The sequence below is a fragment of the Ursus maritimus genome, unplaced genomic scaffold (genome assembly GCF_017311325.1).
Source record: "Ursus maritimus isolate PB19 unplaced genomic scaffold, ASM1731132v1 scaffold_2, whole genome shotgun sequence".
NCBI lineage: Eukaryota > Metazoa > Chordata > Mammalia > Carnivora > Ursidae > Ursus > Ursus maritimus.
The window spans coordinates 17,708,415-17,732,840 of record NW_024424452.1 but is presented as its reverse complement, the minus strand read 5'-3'; the positions used below and the strand labels follow the sequence as shown (position 1 = coordinate 17,732,840).

The window sequence follows — 24,426 nt, the reverse complement described above, 5'->3', positions numbered from 1 at the left end:
TAGCGGGCCCCATGGACCACAGCCCTTGCACAGCTAGATTTGCAGACGCCAACAACCAACAAAACGAGAGCAAAAAGAGCAAGAATTCCAGGGGGATACAAGCAGGCTTGATCAGCCCAGGCAACAAACTCCTTCCTCCTTTTTGTCTTAAGTGACTCTTGACGACTCAACACTTACCTATCTCACGTTTTCTTTCATTGGTTGTACAATCATGGAAAAATTCTGTCATCAGACCTTCCAATGCCCTGAGGGAGGCTTCTTCAGATGCCTAATAAAGGAATTTGAAAGAAAAGAAAAAAATCAGTAATTGCATCTCCTACTTTCCTCACTTCCCTCCAGGTCACATTTGTAATTTACTTCCTCAAACATCTTGATTCAACATTCTTCAAATGCATGGGATTCAGAAAAACTGAAGGGAATTTCCCAGCTGGCTCAAAACCCAAATTTTGAGTATACTCTATAAATTCATGCTACTGTGCAATCGATTTTCAGTTATTTATGCTAAGGAAAAGGGAACAAATAACTCAAAATACAACTTCAGAAATATATTAAAAGCCCATTTACAGCCCCTGGCCCTAACTGAACAGGCAGAGTGAAGAGACTGGGTGAGAAGGTGAGGGCTCCCTATAGACTTCCTGTCCATTATACATTTGCCCTGAGTCTAAATAAGTAGCCATATTTGGATTCAGAACTGCAGTCAAAGTGCTGCATGGATCCGTGGGCGTTCTGAAGGCATTTCATGAGTCACGTGTTTCGACAACTTTCAATTTCAAATGAGCAGCCACCAGAGACTAAGGTTAAGGCAGCTAAGAGCCAAATGGAGCAGGAACTCAAAATGAGCACATCCCAACCATGGACCCACAGCCAGCCAGACTCTCAGCAGAGCTGCTCAGGTGGAGAATGAGAGGAGGGGCTCTCGACCCCAATGGCCATCCTCTCCCTCTTCCATGTGGAGCCCCAAACCCACTTACTCTTCTCCCACTCACGTAGGAGACGTCACCTGAAGCAATGAGTTGGAGTCCACACTCCTTCATGCACCCGTCTGCAGGAAAGTAAGCATTCCTAGACCATTTCTGAATACTCACTGGCATTATCTACCCAGGGATAATCAAGAGCCAAGAGCAGTTCTGACTTCTTAATTATCTTTTAATTCCAGTCTCCCCACCTCCCCCCTCCTCCCTTCTCCACATCCTCTCCATTGCCCCTACAGTGAGAGCAGACTATAAAAACTGCATTTTAAAACGAGTCCACACTCCAATATACGTATCAAACTGTAATATTACTGGAGGCCTCCACTTGGTAACTGACTTCAAACACCGAGGAACCTGGCCCATCTCTGTGGATAAACACGCACTTCTTAGGACTGATAACTAATTATAGAGGCGGAGTCAGGCTTGCACCAGCCCATTGACATCAACTAGCATGGTGCAGAGCACACGAGGGCCGCATTCAAACAGTGCCACGCACGGCTGTCCCTCCCATGCTGCAGTCATATGTGAACGGCTGGGCCATGACAACTCACAATGACATGCTGAGGGATGAATTACTATACAATAGTTTTAGCACTTGGGAGTTACCTGAATTTTATTTTTATGATCAAGATTAGCCCTCGAATCTTACTCTTTTTTCAAACCAATGTTATCGGTTCAACTGAAAAATATCCTTGGATTCCAAGTTAAACAGTTTTATTAAAAACTACAAATTTTGGGGTGCCTGGCTGGCTCAGTCGGTAGAGCGCAAAACTCTTGATCTCAGGGTCGTGAGTTCGAGCCCCATGTTGGGCATGGAGCCTACTTAAAAAAAAAAAAAAAAAAAAAAACACTACACATTTTTTCAAATGGAGAAATAACTGAAATGTCAGGCTAAAAGAAGCCTGCAATCTTTTTCACCTATTTCAAGTTTTTGTGTTGATCAAAACACCCTCACCGTTCTCCCTTTCTAAGTAAATGCTGAAAATTCAAATTCCTAAAATGAATTGATATAAATAAAGAATGCTTTGGTCTGTTCATAAATCAACTTGGGATACACATTTCATTTGAAAAAAGGATTTGCTGTTTTAAAAAAAGTTTCTGGAAAGATCTGAAAGAATGAAAGGAAAATCTCACAAGTAATTTACTGACAAAAAATAAAAATTAACATAAATTAAGAGATATCTGTTGAACTTAAGTCAGCTATTTAGTTAAAATAAATCAGTAGTTCTTCTGGAGCCAAAATGGGTCCCTGAAAACTAAGGACACATTTTCAAGTCCCACCTGCTCCACAACTTTTTCTTGTAGTGAAACATTTCAGAGCAGATCCCAGAGAACACTTGAGCTCATCACATTCAGGCAATCAACCATCAAGGTCTATTTTGTACTGGTTCTTGAGGCAGAAATTTGTGAACAATTACCAGCCATGCATTAAATGCTACTGGGGCAAGTTCAGGACAATCTCTCCAAAGAATGCAATTCTAACTCCACTCCCAATCCCATGCACCCCTCCCCTGCTCCAACCCAAGAAGCACTCCAGCAGAAAAGCAGAAAGACGAAAGTATGCACAAGGATCACAGATTGGATGCTCTCCACCAAATGATGGTTACATGGAAAAGGAAACTCCAAAACCTAACTCAGTAGTATCGCCAGGTGTTTCCCAACAAAATAGCACGCTGTTCACATTTTCAATCACTTCTATAACTGTAGTAAGTACTAATACTACCTCACAGTGACCCATGTAAAGCTGCTATGTAAACTCTAAAGAATTATCTAATTCATAGTTATGGCTGCTATCATTTGTATTTGGTCTTAAATACCAAATGAAAACAATCCAAAACAAACAAAAAAAAAGAGAAGTGGTCAGGCCTACTTTGAAACTGGAGATTCATGTCCTCAGGCTTTACAGGCTTTGTCCAAACATATCTAGTGAGGCTTTTCCAACTGGATTCAAAAATGAAACTCTGTTTTACGGGAGACAAAAAGGAGGCTGAGGCCTTGCTGAAGTCATACAATTAGAACAAAGATGTAAAAACACAAAAGATAAGCTCAAGACCTCAAATGGTCAAAGGATATTGGAGAATTCACCCGAACTGGCAAGAAGGCTCCTGGAACCTTTGCCAGATGTTTCAACCAGGTGGTGAAGCCAAAATCCAGACTGCTGTGGGTTTAGGAATTAAAGGCAAGTAAGGGAGTGGTAATATTCCGTGAAGACTACACTTTCCAGTAATAAAGGGACAAAGAACATAAAACAAAAACCAAGTGCCATGATGTGGTAGGAAGAGAAGGCTCCAATTCCCAAAGACCATTCAAGCACTGCACTGCTTTATGAAGCACATCCAGGATTCAAGTACACCCGACGGCCAGCTTGTGCTTGGGATTTGAGATCCAGATCTTGAAGAATGAAGGCAAGAGAAGATTAAATTAAAACCAAGTAAGACACATTCACATGAAAATATTCCAGTTGGATTGCAGATATAAAATGTGATAAAATAATAAAGCTTCTAAAAGATAATATAGAACACCTTCATGACCTTGGGGTATAGAAAAAATTTCTTAAATAAGACACATAAAAGCACTAAACATAAAGGAAAAGACTGATAAATCAGAACACTCATCAAATGGCACAATGAAGAGAGTTCAAAAGAAAGCCCCAAAATGGGGAAAGATATTTCCAACATAGGTTAACTAACAAGAGGACTTAGAGGAAACACAAATGACTCAATTTTTTTGACGGCAAACAGTTCATTGTAAGAAGGTATTCAAAAAGCCTATACAGAAAATAAGTGCTCAACCTCTTAAGTGGTCAGAAAAATGCAAATTAAAAACAAGATGGCACTACACATCCACCAAAATGGCTACAATTAAAAAGGCAATAACAAGTGTTGGTAAGGATATTGAGCAACTGGAACACGCACACAGTGCTGCTGGTGGGAGCATGCACTGGTATAACCACTTTAGAAAACCATTTGGCTGAATGGGAGAAGACATATGCAAATGACATATCCGATAAAGCGTTAGTATCCACAATATATAAAGAATATACAACACCGAAAAAGCAAACAATCCAATTTAAAAATGGGCAGAAGACATGAACAGTCATTTCCCCAAAGAAGACACACAGATGGCCAACAGACATATGAAAAGATGCTCATCATCACTCATCATCAGGGAAATGCAAATCAAAACTACAACGAGATATCACCTCACACCTGTAAAATGGCTAAAACCAACAGCACAAGAACAAAATGTGTTGGCAAGGATGTAGAGAAAAAGGAATCCCCGTGCACTGTTGGTGGGAATGCAAACTGGTGCAGCCACTTTGGAAAACAGTATGGAGGTTCCTCAAAAAGTTAAAAATTAAATAAATAAATAAAGTTAAAAATAGACCTACCCTATGTCCAATAATCACACTACTGGGTATTTACCCAAAAAATATAAAAACACTGATTCAAAGGGATACATGCACCCCTATGTTTATAGCAGCATTATTTACAATAGCCAAATTATGGAAGCAGCCCAAGTATCCATCGATAGATGAATGAATAAATAAGTTGTAGTATATATATATACACACACAGACACACACACACACAATGGAATATTATTGAGCCATAAAAAAGAATGAAATCTTGCCATCTGCAACAACATGGATAGAGCTAAAGAATATTATGCTAAGTGAAGTAAGTCAGTCAGAGAAAGACAAATACCGTATGATTTCTCTCATATGTGGAATTAAGACAAACAAAAATGAGCGAAGGGAAAAAAAGAGAGACAAACCAAAAAACAGAATCTTAATTACAGAGAACAATCTGATGGCTACCAGAGGGGAGGTGGATGAGGGAATGGGTAAAATAGGCGATGGGGATTAAGGAGTGCACCTGTCATCATGGCACAGGGTGATGTATGGAAGTGCTGAATCACTACATTGTACATCTGAAACTAATGTGACTCTGTATGTTAACTATACTGGAATTTAAAACAAAATAATTTTAAAGAAGAAAACCAGTGGCAGCTGAACACATGCATACCTTATGATCCTGCAATTCTACTCCTTGATAACTCCAACAGAAATCTGTGCATACCAAAAAAAAAGTACATAAAGGTCCACAGCATCATTATTCATAATATCCAAAAAAGTCAAAAGAACCCAAATGACCATCCAGTGGAATGGATAAATAGCGGTTTATTCAGCAGAATATTATAAGACAACAAGAATGAATAAATGTTGTTCCCTGCAACAACATGGATGAATCTCACAAACACAACGCTGAGTAAAAGAAGCCAGAACACATCCTTCCTGATTCACTACATGGTCATTTTAAAAACAAGCACAATGAACCTATGGTGTGTTATAATCACAATGGTGGTTACCTTTGGGGAAGAGGGATTCTGAGATACTAGTAATATTCTATTTTCTTGATCTGAGTGTTAGGCACACAAGGATGATCTTTACATTATGATTTGAGCACTGTTCTGTAAATACACATGCACCATTTAAAAAACTAATATACTTATTTTTAGCATTCAGGTTGGTATTTTCAGATACTAAATTTAGAAGTTCTGTTTTTTCCTGTATTAACACAACTACTGAGAGCAATTGGGGTCCTGCAAGTCACGTCTGAGTGGGAGACTCCTGGACTGCCGGGAGCCATCACCTATTTGTTTCCAGAGCTGGGAGGGTGACAACACAAAGGATTACAAGCCCAAAAGCCTATGTACGCTTCCCCAAGAGTTCCTTGGCTTACCACAGCAGCAAATTAAAACCCTGGGGCAGGAATCAAAAATAACCTGGGTCAGAAGATACTCTCAGAGAGCCATGTGTGTATCTAAAATAAACCAAAGTTTTCTGTTCCAGAAAGAGTTAAAATCTGTAAAGTGGAGGAGCTTTCAGCTGGGCCTGCTCTGACTTTATCTGCTCCTTTTATTGCACTGCTCATGGTTCAGCAGTTCAGAGACCTATCTACTACTGGCTCATTTATTAAGGAACAACGAAGTCAACCAACACCCATAATCACCTAATAAATGACAAGAAAAACCTGAAAGGGAAACGATCATGTAATCTGAAATCTTCTTTGACTCTTCCTTGTATCTTCTATGCCCACAACTAAGATCATCAGGCTGGCTGGTTCCTGCTTTACACTGTCTTTTAGATTTGTACCTTTTCCCTCACCACTACTTCTACTAGGCCCTAATGCCCTTCTGCCAAAACTACTATAACTTCTCTTAACCTGGTCGCCTTGATGTCAGCTTCCCCAATTCCAATCGAATCTGTGCCTCAGCGCCAGATAAATTCTTCTAAATATTGATTCTCTTCCCCAATTATTCTAAATCTAGCTTTAAAGAACCTTTGAATCTGGACTGAGAAACTCAGCCATTCATTCGACAAACAAATAAGCTCAATGCCACTAAGTAACTGACTGCATTAAGCCCAGAGATATAAAGATGAGTAAGACCATCCCCGACTTCAAGGAACTGGAGGTAGCCTGAGGGAGAGACGGGAAGAGCCTAAAACAAAAAAGGAGAATATGATGGTTTACATCGTTTAGTAGTGACAGATGTAAAAATGGCTTCAGGAGCCCAAAGGGAACTAACTCTGTCTGAGGGACAGAAGGACAGCTTCGCAGAGGAGATAACATTATCTTGGGTTTTGAAGAATGCAGAGAAGTTTACTAGGATGAAGGGAGAAGGAAAGCACGCCTGATTCACCATCACTCACCACAAGAAACCATCACTCTAGTCTGAACGCCCGTGGTCTCCTAAGCAAATGTCTATTCCCATCCTGCATTTGCTCCTGGTTCTGCAATTCTTAGTTCTACCTTCATGAAATTTTTCACAAAACGAAAAGTTTACAGCATGGCTCCCTTATTTGTATCTCGAGTCTCTGTCATGTAATCAGTACCAGTTTTGCCTGTGGCCCTGTTCTCCGGTCAGTTCAGCATAGCATGATGAAATAGCACAGACTCTGGGCTTGGGGTCCTTGAGTTTGACTTCAAATGCACCTCAACCTCGGCCTAATTATTTAATCTGTCACTTTTTTCCTTTTGTGCCCAACTGGGGATAAGAGAACCCAACACATGGGACCGTTCTAAGGATTAAATAATCTGTGTAAAGCACACAGTGAACAGAATGCCAGGAATAAAGTAAGGGCCAAAAGTCCCATCTGTAAGTGTTAACACTTCATCGGTACTGGGCCTCTCTCCTTAACCAGAACATAAAGTGCCTGGAAAGAGACTCTGCCTAACACATCTGTACTTTCTACCACATCCAGCATGGACTGCTGCTCAGATATTTTAGTCTGAATTCAGGAGAGAAAAAGGAACAAGACAGTATCACTTTTAGTTTCTCAGGAATACTGGTAATCCCTCCAGATTTAAGATACACGTGACTATTTAAATTTCCCCCGTTAGGGCCCCTGACCACAATGACCTTTGCTCACAAGCACTCAATGAACATTAAAAAAAAAAAAAAAAAAAAAAAAAAAAAAAAAAAAAACAAAAAAACCAGGAGACTGCTAACAATTTACCTTAAAAAACACTGAGACTGAAGGTGGATAAATGGTGCTTTGTCCATTAAGGCACCTACATGACAGGTTTCTCAAATCCTGACTAAAATTTGTTATGTTTTATCTAATTGCCTCTAAACACCCCCTCTAAAGCCATAATCTTTAGGGCGCCTGGGTGGCTCAGTCATTAAGCATCTGACTCTTGATTTCAGCTCAGGTCTTGATCTCAGGGTCCTGAGTTCAAGCCCCACGTTGGGCTCTATGCTGGGCATGCGGCCTATTTTAAAAAAATAAAAAATTATAAAGAAATAAAATAAAGCATACCTTTTTACAAAATCGATGCTGGGGAAAAAAATGACTCTTTTTCAAAGAAGCTTTTATCAAGTTTTTAGGCACCTTTTCCAGGAGCCACATTTCACGTATCCTACAAGGAGGTAAACCCTACAAGCCTCCTATACTTAGGTTCATGGCCTCCTTGACACCAAACCTAAAAAAAAAGAGGACTAGCATCCCGGAGTCTCATTCAAACATTCCTGCGGCACACCCAGAACAATGTTATTACTGCACCTGCCTGTATATCAAGAAGGTATCTGAGAAAGTGATTCTGTACCAGCTGCTGCCCAAGGCTGAAAGTATGCAAAGCCGACCTGATGTGTTACAACAGATGCCGTTAGCAAAGACATTCAATCTCATACAAACTTCCTGGGAAGCTAACAGGATTATCGTGGGTGTTCAAACTCTCAAAAGAACACTTTTCTCCCCTACTCTCTTCATGGCAAAGAAAACAGACGAGCAAAGAGTCCCTCTGGCCCTCAGGCCCAAGTACAAGCCTGAGATGAAATACAAAGCTTAAAGGAAGGCTTGATGGGAATCAACGTGACATCTATCTGGCCCCTCTGATGTCACTGGGCTCAAAACGCTAGAAAGCAGGAAAGCCTGTAGAGGAAGCCCCAGTCTGGACGGCAACGTTCACAGGTCTTCCCCCACTTTCCTGTCTCTGCTCTGTGTGTCTCAAACGGCAGATACTAACCTTCGGAAAAGAAAAAAAAAAAAAAAAGAAAGAAAGAAAAGAAAAGAAAAGAAAAGAAAAGAAAACGAACGAACCACACATCGTGATTAAGCAGAAATCTCACTTCACTTCTCTAAAAACAAACTGTGTCGAAACCAGTCGGACCTTGGAAGTCCAGCACTCAGAAGGGCAGGCCCTGAAACCCAGCGTGCCGAGTGCCTTGCTCACATGCACGCAGCTAGCGAGCGGCAGGCCAAGCCTCCCGACTCCGTCACATCCACGCCCGTGTCCAGGTGTCCCCTAGCAAGTCTGTGAGAGAGAAGTAGAGGCAAGGCTAAGCGGAGGGGTCGTCTAGGGCTCCAGATGTACAGCGAAGTAATTAACTGCAAAAATTATGAACAGAAGTTACAGGAAAAAAATGTTTTCTACCGCAGGAAAGGAACAGAGACACGCCATGTTCCGGGCAAGCAAGGCCAGGGCAGATGCACTTACCATGACTCCATGGACGCATGTCTGGAACTAACTACTGAAGTTATGCATTTGCCTCAGAAGGGCCGCTCGTTGTCTTGCCTACAGCTTAACCCTGAAAGTATGTGCCCTTTGGGAGTGACGATGGATCTAACTTTCTACAGTATCATCATGTAGATACTGATGCGTGATGATCAGGGTAGCGTCTGATTAAAACATGTACTTCGGCCACATCTAAGTATAATTCTAATCATTAAAGGCACTTTTCTGCTCTAGTCTAAAACTACCGTCAAGCTGACCAATGGCAAAACACACCTCCCAGGATTTCCTGAGTGTGCACAGTATTTCTTGGGTTTGGGTCAGATTCTCTGTCTCTCCGTGAACAAAAGGGGTCTGTTTACTGCTGAGGTAGAGCAGGATAACTGCCAGGCATCTGGGCCAGAAAGTCCAACTGGTCCCCCTGTGGGGGTGATAAAGTCGAGGCAGCATTTTCTGTCCCCCCCGGGGACCAATTAGAGGAAACATCTTGTACACAGAGGACAGTATGTTTTATGCTGGGAAAACCTATCCTTGTACTATACGGGACAAAACATAAAAACCAGAACTAATGAGCTCCTGATGGACAGGAGCACTGGTTTCAAAAATTTAAAACAAATCTCAAGAAGATTAAAGAGTCATGACAAGTAAATGCTACACTTGATTCTAAGGCTAGATCCTGTGCTGAAGGGGAAAAAATGCTATAAAGGAAGAACTGGGCCAAGGGACAAAACTGGATACAGACGGTAGATCAGATAAAAGTCCTGAATCAACGTTACAGTAACCGAGGTTGATAACTGCACTGCGGCTTTGTAAGAGAACATCCCTGTGAGAAAATACACCACATAGGGTCAATGGGCCAGGACGTAGGCGACTTCCTCTCCAATAGTTCAGAAAAAACCCTACGTGTGCATACATTCATACACGTATGTGCATCTGTATACATAGGAAAGGTATAAATAGTAAGGCAAACAGGGCAATGCTAACAACAGTGGAGGCTGGGTAAAGGGTATGAGAGTGCTCTTGGTACTACTCATTCCTTGCAATCTGTCTGTCAGCTTGGAATTATTTCCAAATAAAAAGTTTTTTAAAACTTCTGGTAGATTGGTGCCCTCCCACTTTGCTCCTCACTGCTCCAAGCTAGCTGGGCAGAGGAAAGAGAAAGTGAGACAAGGATACAACAGGCCAGAGGAGACTGACAGGTCTCTCAGATGCCAGGTTTACTATCACACACTGTTTCTGAAAGAGGATGGTACATAGCCTAGGCATTAAAAATTTTGCATCTGCTGGTTGAGCAACAAGCATATCCCACTAGGAGCTAAAATACATATAAGTTACATGCTTATTTATTTATATTACAGTGGAAGGCTTTAATTACACAGCCAAAAAGGCAAATGGTAAGAATAGTTATTCTGCGAGAAACTTTCTAAGATAAGTGAGTAATAGAGCTCAAAATAGTCTCTCTCTCCACAATTCCATCTGCTGCGTTTTCCCAGGTACTTCTCCCAGGAGGATGAATATTTATATCTGCATGCCTAGTCAATTAAACACAAGAGATACTGAGCACAAGGCATGCTATCAAGAAATCCTAAAACAGAAACACAGGATCTTAGGAGAGAAATACAAACCCCAGAGAACAGCAAGTCCAACCTCACTTCAGAGAAGGAAAACGAAGCTCAGAGCACATATCCTGACCAACATCAACCAGCTACTGGTGAAGCGAAGGCCCTGAGCAGGACCACCAGAGCCTTTTCCCGGCAAGCTCCTCTACCCCTTAAAGAAGGACACAGAGTTCCAGGGCTATGAGGATGATGAGTGAGCTGGCGTTACCTTGCAGGGCATGAAATCACGGAATGAGTGAGTGTGAAGCTGACAGAGCACTATAAACACGGGCTGCAAATCTAAAATCCCAACCAACATGACCGCTCATACATACAGGGTTTCACATCAGCTGCTCTTACTACCTGCAACTGTTCAAGAGCAAGTTTGTAAAACCCATGCCACCTTCATCCTGAATTACTCCCAGAGAGCACTGGCGTTTTAAATACCAGTTAAAATAACATTTATTTCATGTTGGCAAAAAACTCCAGGCCCTGTTACAGACTGTTGGGATGGGAAGGAGCACAAGCACTTCCTTTCTCCCTTCCAGGTTCTATCCAGTTGCTACATAGTCTTAAGCAATCAAGTGCAGATCAAAGTCCAACCTCCTTTTCATGCCTGGCAAAGCTGCAGTGCCTCTTCCTTCCCATCCTGAACTGACCAGCCAGGCCCAGCAACAATAGGAAGGCAGGACAAGCGGGACACAAGCTTCTCTTGAAGATAAGCAGGTGAGAGAAGTCCAAGGACAGAGCTAGGCAGTGTTCTGACACAGTGACCTCACACCTGGGAGGTAAGGGCCAATGGCGTTGGGCTCTTCCCAATGCACCCTTCATAAATAAATCAGGAGCTACACCCTTCCTGTGGGAAGGAAAGAATGAGAAGGGGAAGACAGCACAGAAAATGTGCTCCAATACTGCTCCCACCTGGGGTAGAGATGACAAGCCCCTGAATACGCAGCAAGCCAGGAAGGAGGACACAGGCGCAACCCGGTGAATGTACATACTTCGATGTTACTGAACTGTACATCTGAAAATGGTAAATTTTATGTTTATCTTAACACACACACACACACACACACACACACACAAACCCTTGACTGGGGGGGAAATATGTTAAGGCACCATTTCTAATACATTAAAGTAAGTATAAAGGATGCTTAAGTAAATAGTAAGTAAACAAAATAAACCTACAAGGGTGATCTATAAATCCTATAAAGAGACAAAAATAGGAGAGGATGCAGGTAGCAAAAAAGAAAAAAAAAAAAACCGACAAAGGGGCGCCTGGGTGGCACAGCGGTTGGGCGTCTGCCTTCGGCTCAGGGCGTGATCCTGGAGTTATGGGATCGAGCCCCACATCAGGCTCCTCTGCTATGAGCCTGCTTCTTCCTCTCCCACTCCTCCTGTTTGTGTTCCCTCTCTCGCTGGCTGTCTCTATCTCTGTCAAATAAATAAATAAAATCTTAAAAAAAAAAAAAAAACCCGACAAAAGTAAAATCTAAGTTGGTGATAACTTTTCCTACCCACCCCCAGAAAGATATTATGGAACAATGAAGCCATTTTTTCAACCTATTAAATTTACAACAATTTTCTTAAGACTACCCAATGCTGAGGGGTGTATTATCTACAGCTGGTGGGAAGAATAAACTGGTATAAACTTTCTGGAAAACAAATTGATGACGTACCATAAAAATATTCATACTAAATCTAAAACTATTTTAAAATAAAAGGTTTATTAAAAAATCTTCATACCCTTGGGTCCTTCTGGGAATCTAGCCTAAGGCAATTTTCTGAAATACAGAAAAAGCTCTTTGCAAAAACATTAATCACATTATTATTTACAATGGCAAAAAAAAATGGAACAATCTAACTGCCCAAGAATCCATGCAATGCAATATTGCACAGCCACTGTAAATATTTATGAAGTATCTGATGATCTGGAAAACCACTTATACTATAATGTTACATGGAAAAAGCAGAAGGAAAGAAGTACATTTACAGTGTGATCTCAGCCATATTTAAAAAGTAAACAGGAAAAAAGACTAGAAGGAAACAAAATCCAAAAAGTTGAACCACAGGACGGTGAGCTCGTGTCTGTTTTGTCCTTACAACAATAGTCTACAGAGTTCAAAATACTGTTTCCCATGAGGGAAAAAAATAACTCGGCCAAATCAAGAGGTGGCAGAGAGGACGGACAGCACCAGCCCTACTTCAATCACCAAACGGTACGAGAATGAAGCAGCCACAGAAACTGAGCTAACTCACTGGCCACAAATCTTGAAAAGGCTTCACTACTTTCGTTGCTTTTTTAAAAACTAAATCCCCACGGGAGAAGAGGATGCAGGAACCCCCTGTGCCGTGTGTGCAACTCCTCTGCAGGTCTACAGGGACTTCAAAATAAGATGTTTAAGTTAAATAAATAAATCCTCGAAAGATCTCTTGCTTTGTCTTTCTCTCCAAACAGAATGTGGAATGTAGATGAATAATTTCCCAGGTTGGATAAAAAGCACAGGACTCCTTTTGTCATGAATTAAATAAAAGACTTTTCTGGAGCGGATGCCTTCAAAGAAATCACCGGGCTGCCTAGCAGACAGCGCGCTCTTCGGCATTTCCAAGCTTTCGTCTTCAAGAACTGACCACTCTTCCATGTGTATCCGTGGCTCCATCTGCCCAAAAATGGCCCTTCTGCTTCTCCACCTCAAGCCCCAAATCCTTTGCCTTGTGACTTTCTATTTCTGCTCTGAAACCCAACCCAGGTGTCACCTCCTTTGGGAAGCCTTCCCTGATACAGCTCTCCAATTTGGCCAGGCTTTTTTTTTTTTTTTTTTTAAAGTACAGGTGTACCTCTTACAAGGCTCTATTTTTGCACTTATCCCCCAGCACGGCAATCATTTGCTGACATGCACATCTCCACTTCCAGAAGTTATAAACTTCTAGAACTTCTGTTCACCCTTTCCATCCTCACATTCAGTAACTGTAGACCAGATCCGTTCCCAATTATTTTGCAACTCTATTGCAAGCAAGCCCTCAAATTCACCAACAATGCTTCCTCTACCTCCTAACTTTCCATTTTGGTAAAGAATTACAAATCACACATATAGGGGCGCCTGAATGGCTCAGTCGGTTAAGCGTCTGCCTTCAGGTAAGGTCGTGATCTCAGGTCCTGGGATCCAGCCCCACACTGGGCTGCCTGCTCAGTGGGAAGTCTGCTTCTCCCTCTCCCATCTCCCTCTCCCCCAGCTCCTGCTCTCTCTCTCTCTCTCTCTCAAATAAATAAAATCTTAAAAACAACAACAACAACAAATCACACACATATCTGTGCATAGACTTCATACCACAAGTTAAAAGTCTATCCCTTTTTTTTTTAAAGATTTTATTTATTCATTTGAGAGAGAGAGAAAGTGCGCACATGAGCAGGGAGGGACAGAGGGAGAGGGAGAAAGAATCTGAAGCAGACTCCACACTAAGGGCAGAGCCCAACGCAGTGCTCGATCCCACAACCACAAGATCATGACCTGAGCTGAAACCAAGAGTCCAACGCTCAACTGAGTGAGCCACCTAGGCGCCCCACAAGTTAAGAGTTTTTTCAACTTTCCCTCCATCATCAACAATATCTGCAGTAGCCCAGCACTCCTCCAGTATTAGGAACTGCTTTCTTTTCTTTCTACACATAGGACATGGTGAATCCAAGAAACCAAACTGAACATTCTACTCTTGAATTTATCCATGACTTCTATTTCCTAAGAACTTTAACTTCCTCATCTTTTCATTCATATCACCATTTCCATTAGTTGAATTTCTTTGGGAGATCACCTTCCATAAAGTAATGAAGACTTTTATACCTCCCAAGTCACAACCCGGAATGGTAAGAACCCCTAGGTTGCACTGAGCTAGGAGGTCGGCGGGACCCACTCACTAGCCAAGTGACTTGTTCTAGACACTACAAGACATACCTTTTTAAAATAACAAATGATTTATCAAAGGCTTTGAAGGTCACTGGCAATCATCAAAACCACAAGTCTTAAATGTCAAGAAGTATGTGCCGATAAAAGTGGTCCACTCAAAGCCTTTTCACTTTCGATCTATTCATTGTCAAGGTATAAAGGGGTATTCTTTTTCTCAAAATGTTTTCTGATATTTCTCTGAGGTCTTTAAAAGCCTTCAAGCATCTTCTTTTCATAAGAACCCTCCTTTACGATTATACCAGGATGGGATTTTTCAGCACTTCTCAGCCAAGTAGGTCTGTCCACAAAGGTCTGGAAACATGGACTAGTCACGGTAAAATGAGATGACGGCCACCTGGTGTTCCTCAAAGATAACATATGTGCCTGGGTCTTTAATTTGCTTCTGAAGATTGGGGAGGGCAGGAAGTGAGGTAGAAAGAATATATATTTATTTTTAAACAGTAAATGTTTAAGGTATAACCCAAGAGTTTCAAGAAATGTCAGATTTACAGAGAGATGCTCTGACCTATAGCCCCAGGACAGGTGCCTTCCTTTAACTAGGTGTAGGCACTCCCCGCCATTAGGGGAGTTTCAGGAGAAAATAAAATCAGACACACACTACGCATGACTGGTAAACTCCCTTATGAAATTACTTCATATATCCTTTAGCATTCTAAATTAACATCCTGGTTCACAAACCCAGTTAACAGACGATTGCCAGAAAAATCACTTCACCAAGGTGAGCTCCGCAGCTTTCTAGCAATGGAATTGCTTTCCTACAATTAAACCTGTTTTTACGTGATGTTATGACAAACATAAAGGCAAGTGGGGAAGAATGTAAGTCTTAACCACATGGATCATCAGACAAAAGTTTAGAAAATGATCAGGTTACACAGTCCCATCACTAAGACAATCACATTAGTCAAGTCCACAATATTAGTATACATGAAAAGCAGTGTCCTTATTCTGAATAAAATCAGCAGCATTAAGATTCATCAACCAAATATGCAAGCCACTCCTAACATAACTTTATCGACTCTAAAATCCAGCCAAAAAACACTTTTTAAAAAAAAATATTGTTGGCTGACCCAAAAGAAAAACATACAAAGATCAGAAGACCAGGAATGGTCAGCAGACATGGGAAAAAAAAAACATTATGGCAATAAAATATCAAAAGATGATCCACTTCATAACCAAAGAAAGGCTCGCATATTATGTGCCCGATGTGCCATTCTCACGCTTCACGTTAAAAAGTTGTAACGCTCAGCCAGAAGGCAGAGAAATAGGAAGCGCCTCATTAATGAGAATAGAAACTGAGATCTTTTTGCAGGACTAGCACTATCTACCAGAATTTTTAAATACACTTACTGTTTGCCCCACGATTCTTCTAGATTTATCCTACAATTTCACAAAGTGGACAAAGATATATTTAACGTGTTTACTGCAGTATTAGCAGCAAACACTAGATATCTAAAATAGCCAACATCAGGGAATTAGCTCAATACCTTAAGGCAGGCATACCAAGTTCTAGGGCAAATGACAATAAAAAATAATCCACAGTTGGGGCACCTGAGTGACTCAGTCGGTTAAGCATCCAACTCTTGATTTCGGCTCAGGTCATGACCTCATGATCATGAGATCAAGCCCCAAGTCAGGCTCCACACTTGGCGGGGTAGCTGAGATTCTCTCCCTCGCCCTCTGCCCCTGCTTGCAGTCTCTCTCTAAACAATATATAAATCTTAAAAAAAAAAAAAAAATCCACACTAAAAGATATCCTAATTGAGTTACTAAACTTCAACAACACAGAATTCTTCTAACAACCATGTAAAAAAGGCAAGCTATCTCTGGGGAAAAGGGACAGCACTATATGAGTTAGGCTAACCACGCTTTTCCACATAACACCATCCGATGGCAGAAAACAATGGAGAAATATCAACAAAATTCTTACAAAAAGAAGGTATGACCCATGAGTATTACCAAACATGAAATAATTCAGGGAATATAGCAACCATGAACGCTTTTGAAAAAAAATTATCAGCTAATCAATGGTGAATAGATTAAAAGGGTCAACAAACACTCAATCCCCGATGGTGGAACAATGTCTAAGCATCTGCAGGAAAGAGTACAAACCCAGAATTTTACACCTAGCCAAGATGTCCTTCAAGCATAAAAGGAGGCATTCTTAATTCGCCAAATAAGTGACAAAATCTAGCCAACAGGAAGATGAATTAGACTTCAGATATGGAAAGACCAGCTAAAAGAACCAATGGGGAACGTTGAATCCTTTAAAATATAAAACTAAGACTAAATATTGAGGGAATTATGGTTATGGAACAGACTATAAATGCTCTCAAGACCCTGACAAAGTAAAATAACAACCAAGAATGAGAAGAGGGAAACAGAAGGAGACCGAATGTTCTTATTTTTCCTATTATTAAGTTCACTGATACTGCCTAGAAATGAAACATGGAATATATTTATAAAAAATGATGCCATCTTCTTGGAGCACCAGGATGGTTCAGTCAGTAGAGCACACAACTCCTGATCTTGGGGTCATGAGTTCAGGCCCCACACTGGGCATAAACCTTACTTAAAAATAAATCAACAGGGGCGCCTGTGTGGCTCAGTCATTAAGCGTCTGCCTCCAGCTCAGGGCGTGAGCCCGGCGTTCTGGGATTGAGCCCCACGTCAGGCATTTCCGCTGGGAGCCTGCTTCTTCCTCTCCCACTCCCCCTGCTTGTGTTTCCTCTCTCGCTGGCTGTCTCTCTCTCTGTCAAATAAATAAATAAAATCTTTTTAAAAAAATAAAAATAAAAATAAATCAATAAAATAAAAATGATGCCATCTTCTTAGTATCTTTCATAACCTTTTTCCTTAACCTAGAGGGATTTATCAAGAGCTAATAATTATTGAAGCAAAGATTTATTTGAAATTTGACTATTTCTTTTTCAGTTTCATTCTTCTTTTTTTGCTATTAAATTCAAGTGACCTCAAGGGCACTATGAAGAGAGTCCATCTCAAAAGGTTACATACTGACTACATTCAGACACCATTCTCAAAATGACAAAACTACAGAGAGAGAGATAAGTGGATGCTAGGAGACAGGGAGGGGGGCTATAACACAGAGAGCATTAGGCTTGAGGGAGTTCTTCTATGCCGATGGGACAGCTCTCTGTTCCCTGACTGAGGTGGTAGTTATGTGAATCAATACACGGACTAAACTGCACAGAATCATACATACAAGTGACTGTAGGTTAAAAACAGGTGAAAACTAAATAAGGTCTATAGTCTAGCCAATAATTGACATGTACCAATGTCAATTTCCTGGTTCTGATATTGGACACAGCAACTGAAGATTCCACCATTGGGGACTCGTGGTACTCCTTTTGCAACTTTCTGTATTTAAATATTTCAGAAAGTATAGCCTTTATTAAAAAATGCAAGTACTAGTAAATTGATTTTTCTTTTTCTTTAAAAATTACATGATCCCAAAAATCAGCACGATCACTTTTTAAATGGAAGTACTTACTTTAGGACTCCATATCACTTATCCAGACAGATCTTTACATACAAAAACATATGGATGTTTATGTAAGGTTAATCATAGTTCAGGAGAGTAGGATTTGGGGTGACTTCTTTTTTTGCCAATGTTCCTGGCACCTTTTAACACTACTTGATTTTTAATAAGCACATGTCGTTTTTATAAAAATTATCCAGTTGTTACTTTTTTAAATGAATGAAGGAAGGAAGGAAGGAAGGAAGAAAGGAGATCTTCCCAGGTCTCATTACAAGCCAATTTAGAAACCACTGATTCCCCCCCCCCCCCCAGGTGCATTTAGCTCATAAAATACTTTACCTTTTCAGGGAGTCTGAGACCAGAGAATCTGTTTCATGATAACCTTCATATTAAACAGCAGCAGGCTGCTCTAATGTAACCGAGCTACTGCATCTGCCAAACCTAATGGACTTAGCTGAACGGAACTATATGAAGTCAAGCCACTGCTGATGTCCTGTAACGTGGTCCAGCTACCACTGGGCCCTCAACAATCATGCTTTTCCTATTCCTGTCACATTAGCGGATAGGCAGATACCTAGTTTCTCCTCTGTTATCAGGAAACTTTACCATCTTGTCTTTTCTATTACGAAGTCAAGTTTTACAGGTTTTACGGTTAGATGACCAGCTGCACTATTCTTCCTGGGACAATACACTCAGCTGGGCTACATTTCGAGTAAATATGCCGGTGTAAATGTGCACTGGCTTAAGGAGAAACCTACTGATACAGAAAAAACATGGGCTGCGGAGTTAGAACCTTGAGTCCGAATCCCACCTCTATCAACTTGCTGTGTAATTTTGGTCATGTTACTTACATTACCCTCCCTGAGCCTCAGTGTCCTCATCTTCCCAAATGTACAATGAGGACAGATAAGACCTACCTTGCAGGGCCGCCGTTAAATTAAATGAGGTACCGTACACAGTATACACGAGGGCCCCTCAACAATGACTAGTGCCGAGTGTAATTGTGAAACATGCAGACCTTTTGCTCCCTCTGACCCCCAGCTTCCTTCCTTTCCCATCAGCCTCCTGCACCTCCCTCACTTCCCTCTACACTGGGAGTTTCCTCAGTATCCACAACCCCTTCCCTAACCACACCCCATCCCCACTGCACCCCAGCAGTTCTCCCAGCAGCAATTAGTGTCTGGAGCCTTCCCCTAAGCACACACCTACACAGCATTGCTTGTAACTTCCCCTGCTCGCCTGTCCACCCACACCACCCCTCCAACCATGTCTACTCGCCCAGGGGAAAAATGCCCTTATCTGAGCGTGCTGGCTGCATGGGTTCTGGAAAAAGAGGGTGCTTACTATATTCATACTCTATTTCAATCTTACCACACACTCCAAATACTGCCATTGTCATTTACCAAGGTCTAGGACCCACCTTGACCTTCTTGGATTTTTTCTCACCCCTGCCTCTTTTGATTGCCTCAGTATCTGCAGAATGCTTACGGGGCACTGGAAACGCAAAGAGGCCTAAGACTCACCCTGATATGGACTCTTAAAGGCATAGAACTGATCCTCCCCACCCGCAGGCTTGGATTGGGACTGGGGGAGGCTAGAGGAGTTGAAGAGAGTCTTACACCACGCTCTTCAAACTCCCGAACTGCTTGACACTTACTAGAAGAATGTAGTCTTATAATTTCTATATAGTAATAACAAATACATCAAAATAATAAAAGCCAAAAGAAAAAAACCTAACTATAATCAAAGATGGTAACTGTTAAACTACTAGCTGGAAGGCCTCAAAGAGATTATGTTTAGGGTGACCTTGAAATGGTAGAGAAGGTCACATCTGCGAAAATGAAAAGGACAGTAGAGCAGAGGGAACAGCACTGAGCAAAGAGAAATATGAAGTGTACTCAGTGTTCCGGGAATGACCAGGTATAATTTGGGAAGTCTTTAAAAGACATTCCAAATAAATCACTTTAAGCATTTAATAAATCATCTTCAATCCGTACTGAGAAGACTAAAAGTAAAACTGTGAAAATCCAGGGCCCAAGCACTTTCCACCACTCTACAGTGATAAATACTTGGTCTCTGGGGGCGCCTGGGCGGCTCAGTCGGTTAAGCAACCAACTCTTGATTTCAGCTCCGGTCATGATTTCAGGGACATGAGATAAACCCCCTCCTTACGCTGGGCATGGAACCTGCTTAGGATTCTCTCTCTCCCTCTCCCCCTCCTCCCTACTCTCCCTCCCACCCTCTCATTCAATTCTCTCTCAAAACAACAACAAAACAAACAAATTTCGTCTCTGACAATGGGGACCCTCTGCTCTGAATGATTTGGGGTCAAAGGGCATGCTCCCACCTGAGCTCTGTGAGGCAGCTCTGGCAGGAATACAGAAGATGAACTGCTAGGGGGAGGACTTGGAAGCGGTCAAGACACTACAAGTGAAAGCAAGAGACACGGCCTGACCAAAGTGGGGAATGGAAGGAAAGGCCGGGGTCAGAACACAAGTCAGCAGAGCATCCATAGGCCTACAAGTGGGGGACTGAAAGCAAAGAGGAAGTTAAAGATGACTCAGGTTTACCTGAGTGTCCAGTGAATAAAGTCATGAACAAAACCAGGGCACAGGGGAGGAGGCACTAACCTGAGGGAAAGATGACGGATTTGGTTTTAGACATGTTTAACCTGATGTCTACAGGACACTCGGGTGGATACCAACGGCAGGAAGAGTAAGGCTGAGTTGTCACTGGCACACAGGTCCTAACTGAGGCCATGAGAAAGACCAAGGGAGACTGAACCAAGACAGTAATATCATGGGAGCCAAGAAAAAAAAGTGTTTCAGAAAAGAAAAAGTCCTGGGGTGCCTGGGTGGCTCAGTCGTTAAGCGTCTGCCTTCGGCTCAAGGCGTGATCCCAGGGTCCTGGGGTCGAGCCCCACATCGGGCTCCTGCTCTGCTGGGAGCCTGCTTCTTCCTCTCCCACTCCCCCTGCTTGTGTTCGCTCTCTCGCTGGCTGTCTCTCTCTCTGTCAAATAAATAAATAAAATCTTAAAAAAAAGAAAGAAAGAAAGAAAGAAAGAAAGAAAGAAAGAAAGAGAAAGAAAAGTCCAGTGGTTGCCAAGAGCCAAAAGGAAAAGTCAGATGGCATAAGGACTGAAAAGAGGCCCTTTATATTGGCTTCCGCACACAGAAGTTATAGGTGACCTTGAAAAGTGGTGAAGACAGAAGGTCACTCTGCAAAGGGTTATAACAAGTGCAGGCTGAGAGCAGCAGCTAGAAGCTCAGGAGCTCCCTCCCTCCTCACCCCTGCCTGTACTGTCCCATCTTCCTTGACTTGGACACATATGTCAACAATCCACTTTCATAAAATCGTCGAGACCCTTGTCCAGCCACCTGCATGTTGACACAGCAGCAACTGCCCATCTCCTTCCAGAGCGACGTCTCCTGTCATCTTCCTGTCAGTTTCTTTACCCGTCACCCACCAAATCCAAATCACCGATTAAGTAAAACCCCCACTATTCCCAGTCACCAGGTTAGCAGCTTCCAAAGTCAGCTTGAGCTTTTCCCTTTCCTTTATCCCTTGACTCCAGACTCAGTTTTTTTAAGCCGTGAAAACTCTTGCTCAAGTCCTCCTCACCCTAATTCCACACCCAAGAACCGACCTTTGTCACATCCGGACATGCAAGGTGTCATATCTGGTTTCCCACGCCAATCTAACTCTGCACGGCAGATGGATTCATTTTCCTTTAAGGAAAAACCAGCCGACAAAGCCAAACTCCCTAGAGCAGTACTGAAGGCCCTCCATAATCTCGCCATAAACTACCTTTATGGCTTTCTCTCCAACTACTACTTGACAAAAACCACCACAGCCAAACCAGTCTATCCAACGGTTTGAACATTACACAGTTAGTTACACCCTTCTCTTCTGAAATATCCTCTGCAAGTTCTGTTTATCACAGGGAACCTCACTTACTTCCATGCTCTAAAGGCCCCTTGAACACCCAAGACCTCCACAGCACCCCTACCACAACGTAACCGTCTCCTACGCCAGAAATTGTTCCAGACTCTTGGGACACATCAGTGAGCAAAGTGAAGATCCCTGGCTTTATGGAGCCAATACTTTGGCAGGAGAAGATAACAAAAAATAGACCTCATAAATAACGTTACGTATACGAAATGTTTAAAAATGGTAAATGCTACACAGGGCCCCTGGCTGGCTCAGTCGGTAGAACACACGATTCTTTTTTTTTTTTTTTAAAGGTTTTATTTATTTATTAGACAGAGAGACAGACAGCCAGCGAGAGAGGGAACACAAGCAGGGGGAGTGGGAGAGGAAGAAGCAGGCTCCCAGCGGAGGAGCCTGACGTGGGGCTCGATCCCAGAACGCCGGGATCACGCCCTGAGCCGAAGGCAGACGCTTAACCGCTGTGCCACCCAGGCGCCCCAGAGCACACGATTCTTGATCTCAGGTTCCTGAGTTCAAGCCGCACGTGGAGCATCGAGCTCACAATAAATAAATAAGTAAGTAAGTAAGAAGGTAAATGCTACAAAGAGAAGTAAGGCAGGATATGAAGGAGCGGGAGTGGGAGTGGAAGCTCTGGAGAGGCCTCGAGAACTAACCACCGCTGTAGCACCAGCAGACAGAGGGACACGGACTGTGAGCTAGAGAATGAAAGGCGAGCCAAGCGCCCTCTCTCCTGGAGTTCTACTGCAAAGGGGAACAAAGAAACGGGGGAGCAGCTGACCTGGGCAGCAGCAGTAAAGGCATTTACCATGAGAAGACATAACATGTTTGTGTCCTGCAAGTACCTAGAGCCCTAAAAAGTCCTAAGCACTCCACAAACGTTAATTCCTTCACTTTCCCTTGACACCTATGCTTTTGTTATCTTTACTGATACGTATCTGATCTGCGTAGCTATCTGCAAACAACTTTTTCTAACCCTTCAAGACTGAAATACGCCTCCTGGGAAAGCTTCCCTGGCCCCTCTCCTCAGTGAGTCTCCCTCAGATAGGCTACCCTTGTACCAATGCATTCTCCTACTATGACCCTCATCACGGCCTTTTGTAATTGCCCGGATATAGTCCCATCTGCTTCGTGAAACGGACTCCCAGAGGGCAGGCACTACTAACCCTCTTGGGGTCAAAATGTAACCATAATGAGCTCTGACTGCGCTCTGACTCTTGAGCCAGACTGCCTGGGTTTGAATCCCAATTTCATCACTCAGTTGCAGTGTAGAAGGGCCCTGGGTGTTCTGATCTATAAAATAAGAAATAAAAATAGCGTCTACCTCCTGGCATTGCCTGGAAAAGTAAATGAGTTAACATATGTAAAATACATGGCATATTCTAAACCCTAAAAATATTAACTACTGTATTATTATATTGTCTCCACAGTACCTAAGATTATAAACTTGACATAGGAAATCAATAAATTACTTCACAAATGAATAAACTAAGGCACTAAAAAGCTCCCGCTTACTGTAGACAATTACTTCTCTACACATTTCAGACTGTGTTTTTGTTTTTTACTTTACCGGTAAAGTAATTCCATCATTTGAACCCTGTCATGTCTAATTTTCTCAAAAGCTGTTAAAGTCATTTCTTGATTATCGAACCTGCCTCCCAGCCTAGCTCTAATTACGTGACTGCCTACAGAGCCTCTGAGGACTGTGGAACCTTTCCCTGGCATCTCCCCACACCACTGCCACTTTTCATACCTCCCACGGCACAGAGCACCAGGTAACCCCACTGATGAACAAGTGGATGACACCATTTGAGTGGCCAAATCTAAGGTCTGATTTCAGCTCCATTACAGGGCCCACTCACCACTCACTACAGGAATGTCACGGAAGGTGACAAACTCAAGTCTTTGTAACCAAAACAATTTTCAAAGCAACCAGAAAAACACTAATTTAAGCAAGAACTCAGTTTTGCACACAATTTCCATAATAACCAACAGCTCATTCAATATTAAGTAACAACTTTTCAGAGAAGTAGTGGGATCCTCTAAGATATTACGTCACTGAAGAACTCATGGGAATTCAACAAAACCCAATGATTTAATCAAATGTACTTACAGTATAGCTGTTATGGGAATTCTGTACTACAACTACAAATCTTCTAAGATTTTTATTTATTTAGTTGAGAGAGAGAACGAGCGGGGGGAGGAGCGGAGGGAGAGGGACAAGCAGACTCCCCACTAAGGAGGGAGCCAGACACAGGGCTCCATCCCAGGACCCCAAGATCAGGACCCTAGCCTAAGTCAGACACTTCAACAACTGAGCCACCCAGATGCCCCTACAAATCTCTTTTTTAACTGGTTCTAAATTTGAAGGTCAAGATCGCTCCTACAGGAACAGTTTAAAGGAAATGTCCCTACTCTCCAGCCCCCATCACAATC

At 42.2% G+C, this 24,426-nt stretch overlaps 1 protein-coding gene and 1 long non-coding RNA gene across 2 annotated transcripts in view; both read right to left on the bottom strand.

Annotated features, from left to right (window-relative positions):
* The window catches only part of XPO6 (exportin 6), a 99,979-nt gene that overhangs the window by 71,303 nt on the left and 4,250 nt on the right, over positions 1-24,426 (bottom strand). The window contains 1 exon segment of the mRNA XM_008685216.2: positions 178-268. Within this exon segment, the coding sequence (XP_008683438.1) occupies positions 178-268 (91 nt within the window).
* LOC121103765 lies at positions 17,990-24,098 on the bottom strand. Its single transcript, XR_005836017.1, has 2 exons — positions 23,315-24,098; positions 17,990-20,920 (listed from the first exon to the last, which is right to left on the bottom strand). It is a non-coding gene; the product is annotated as an uncharacterized LOC121103765 (long non-coding RNA).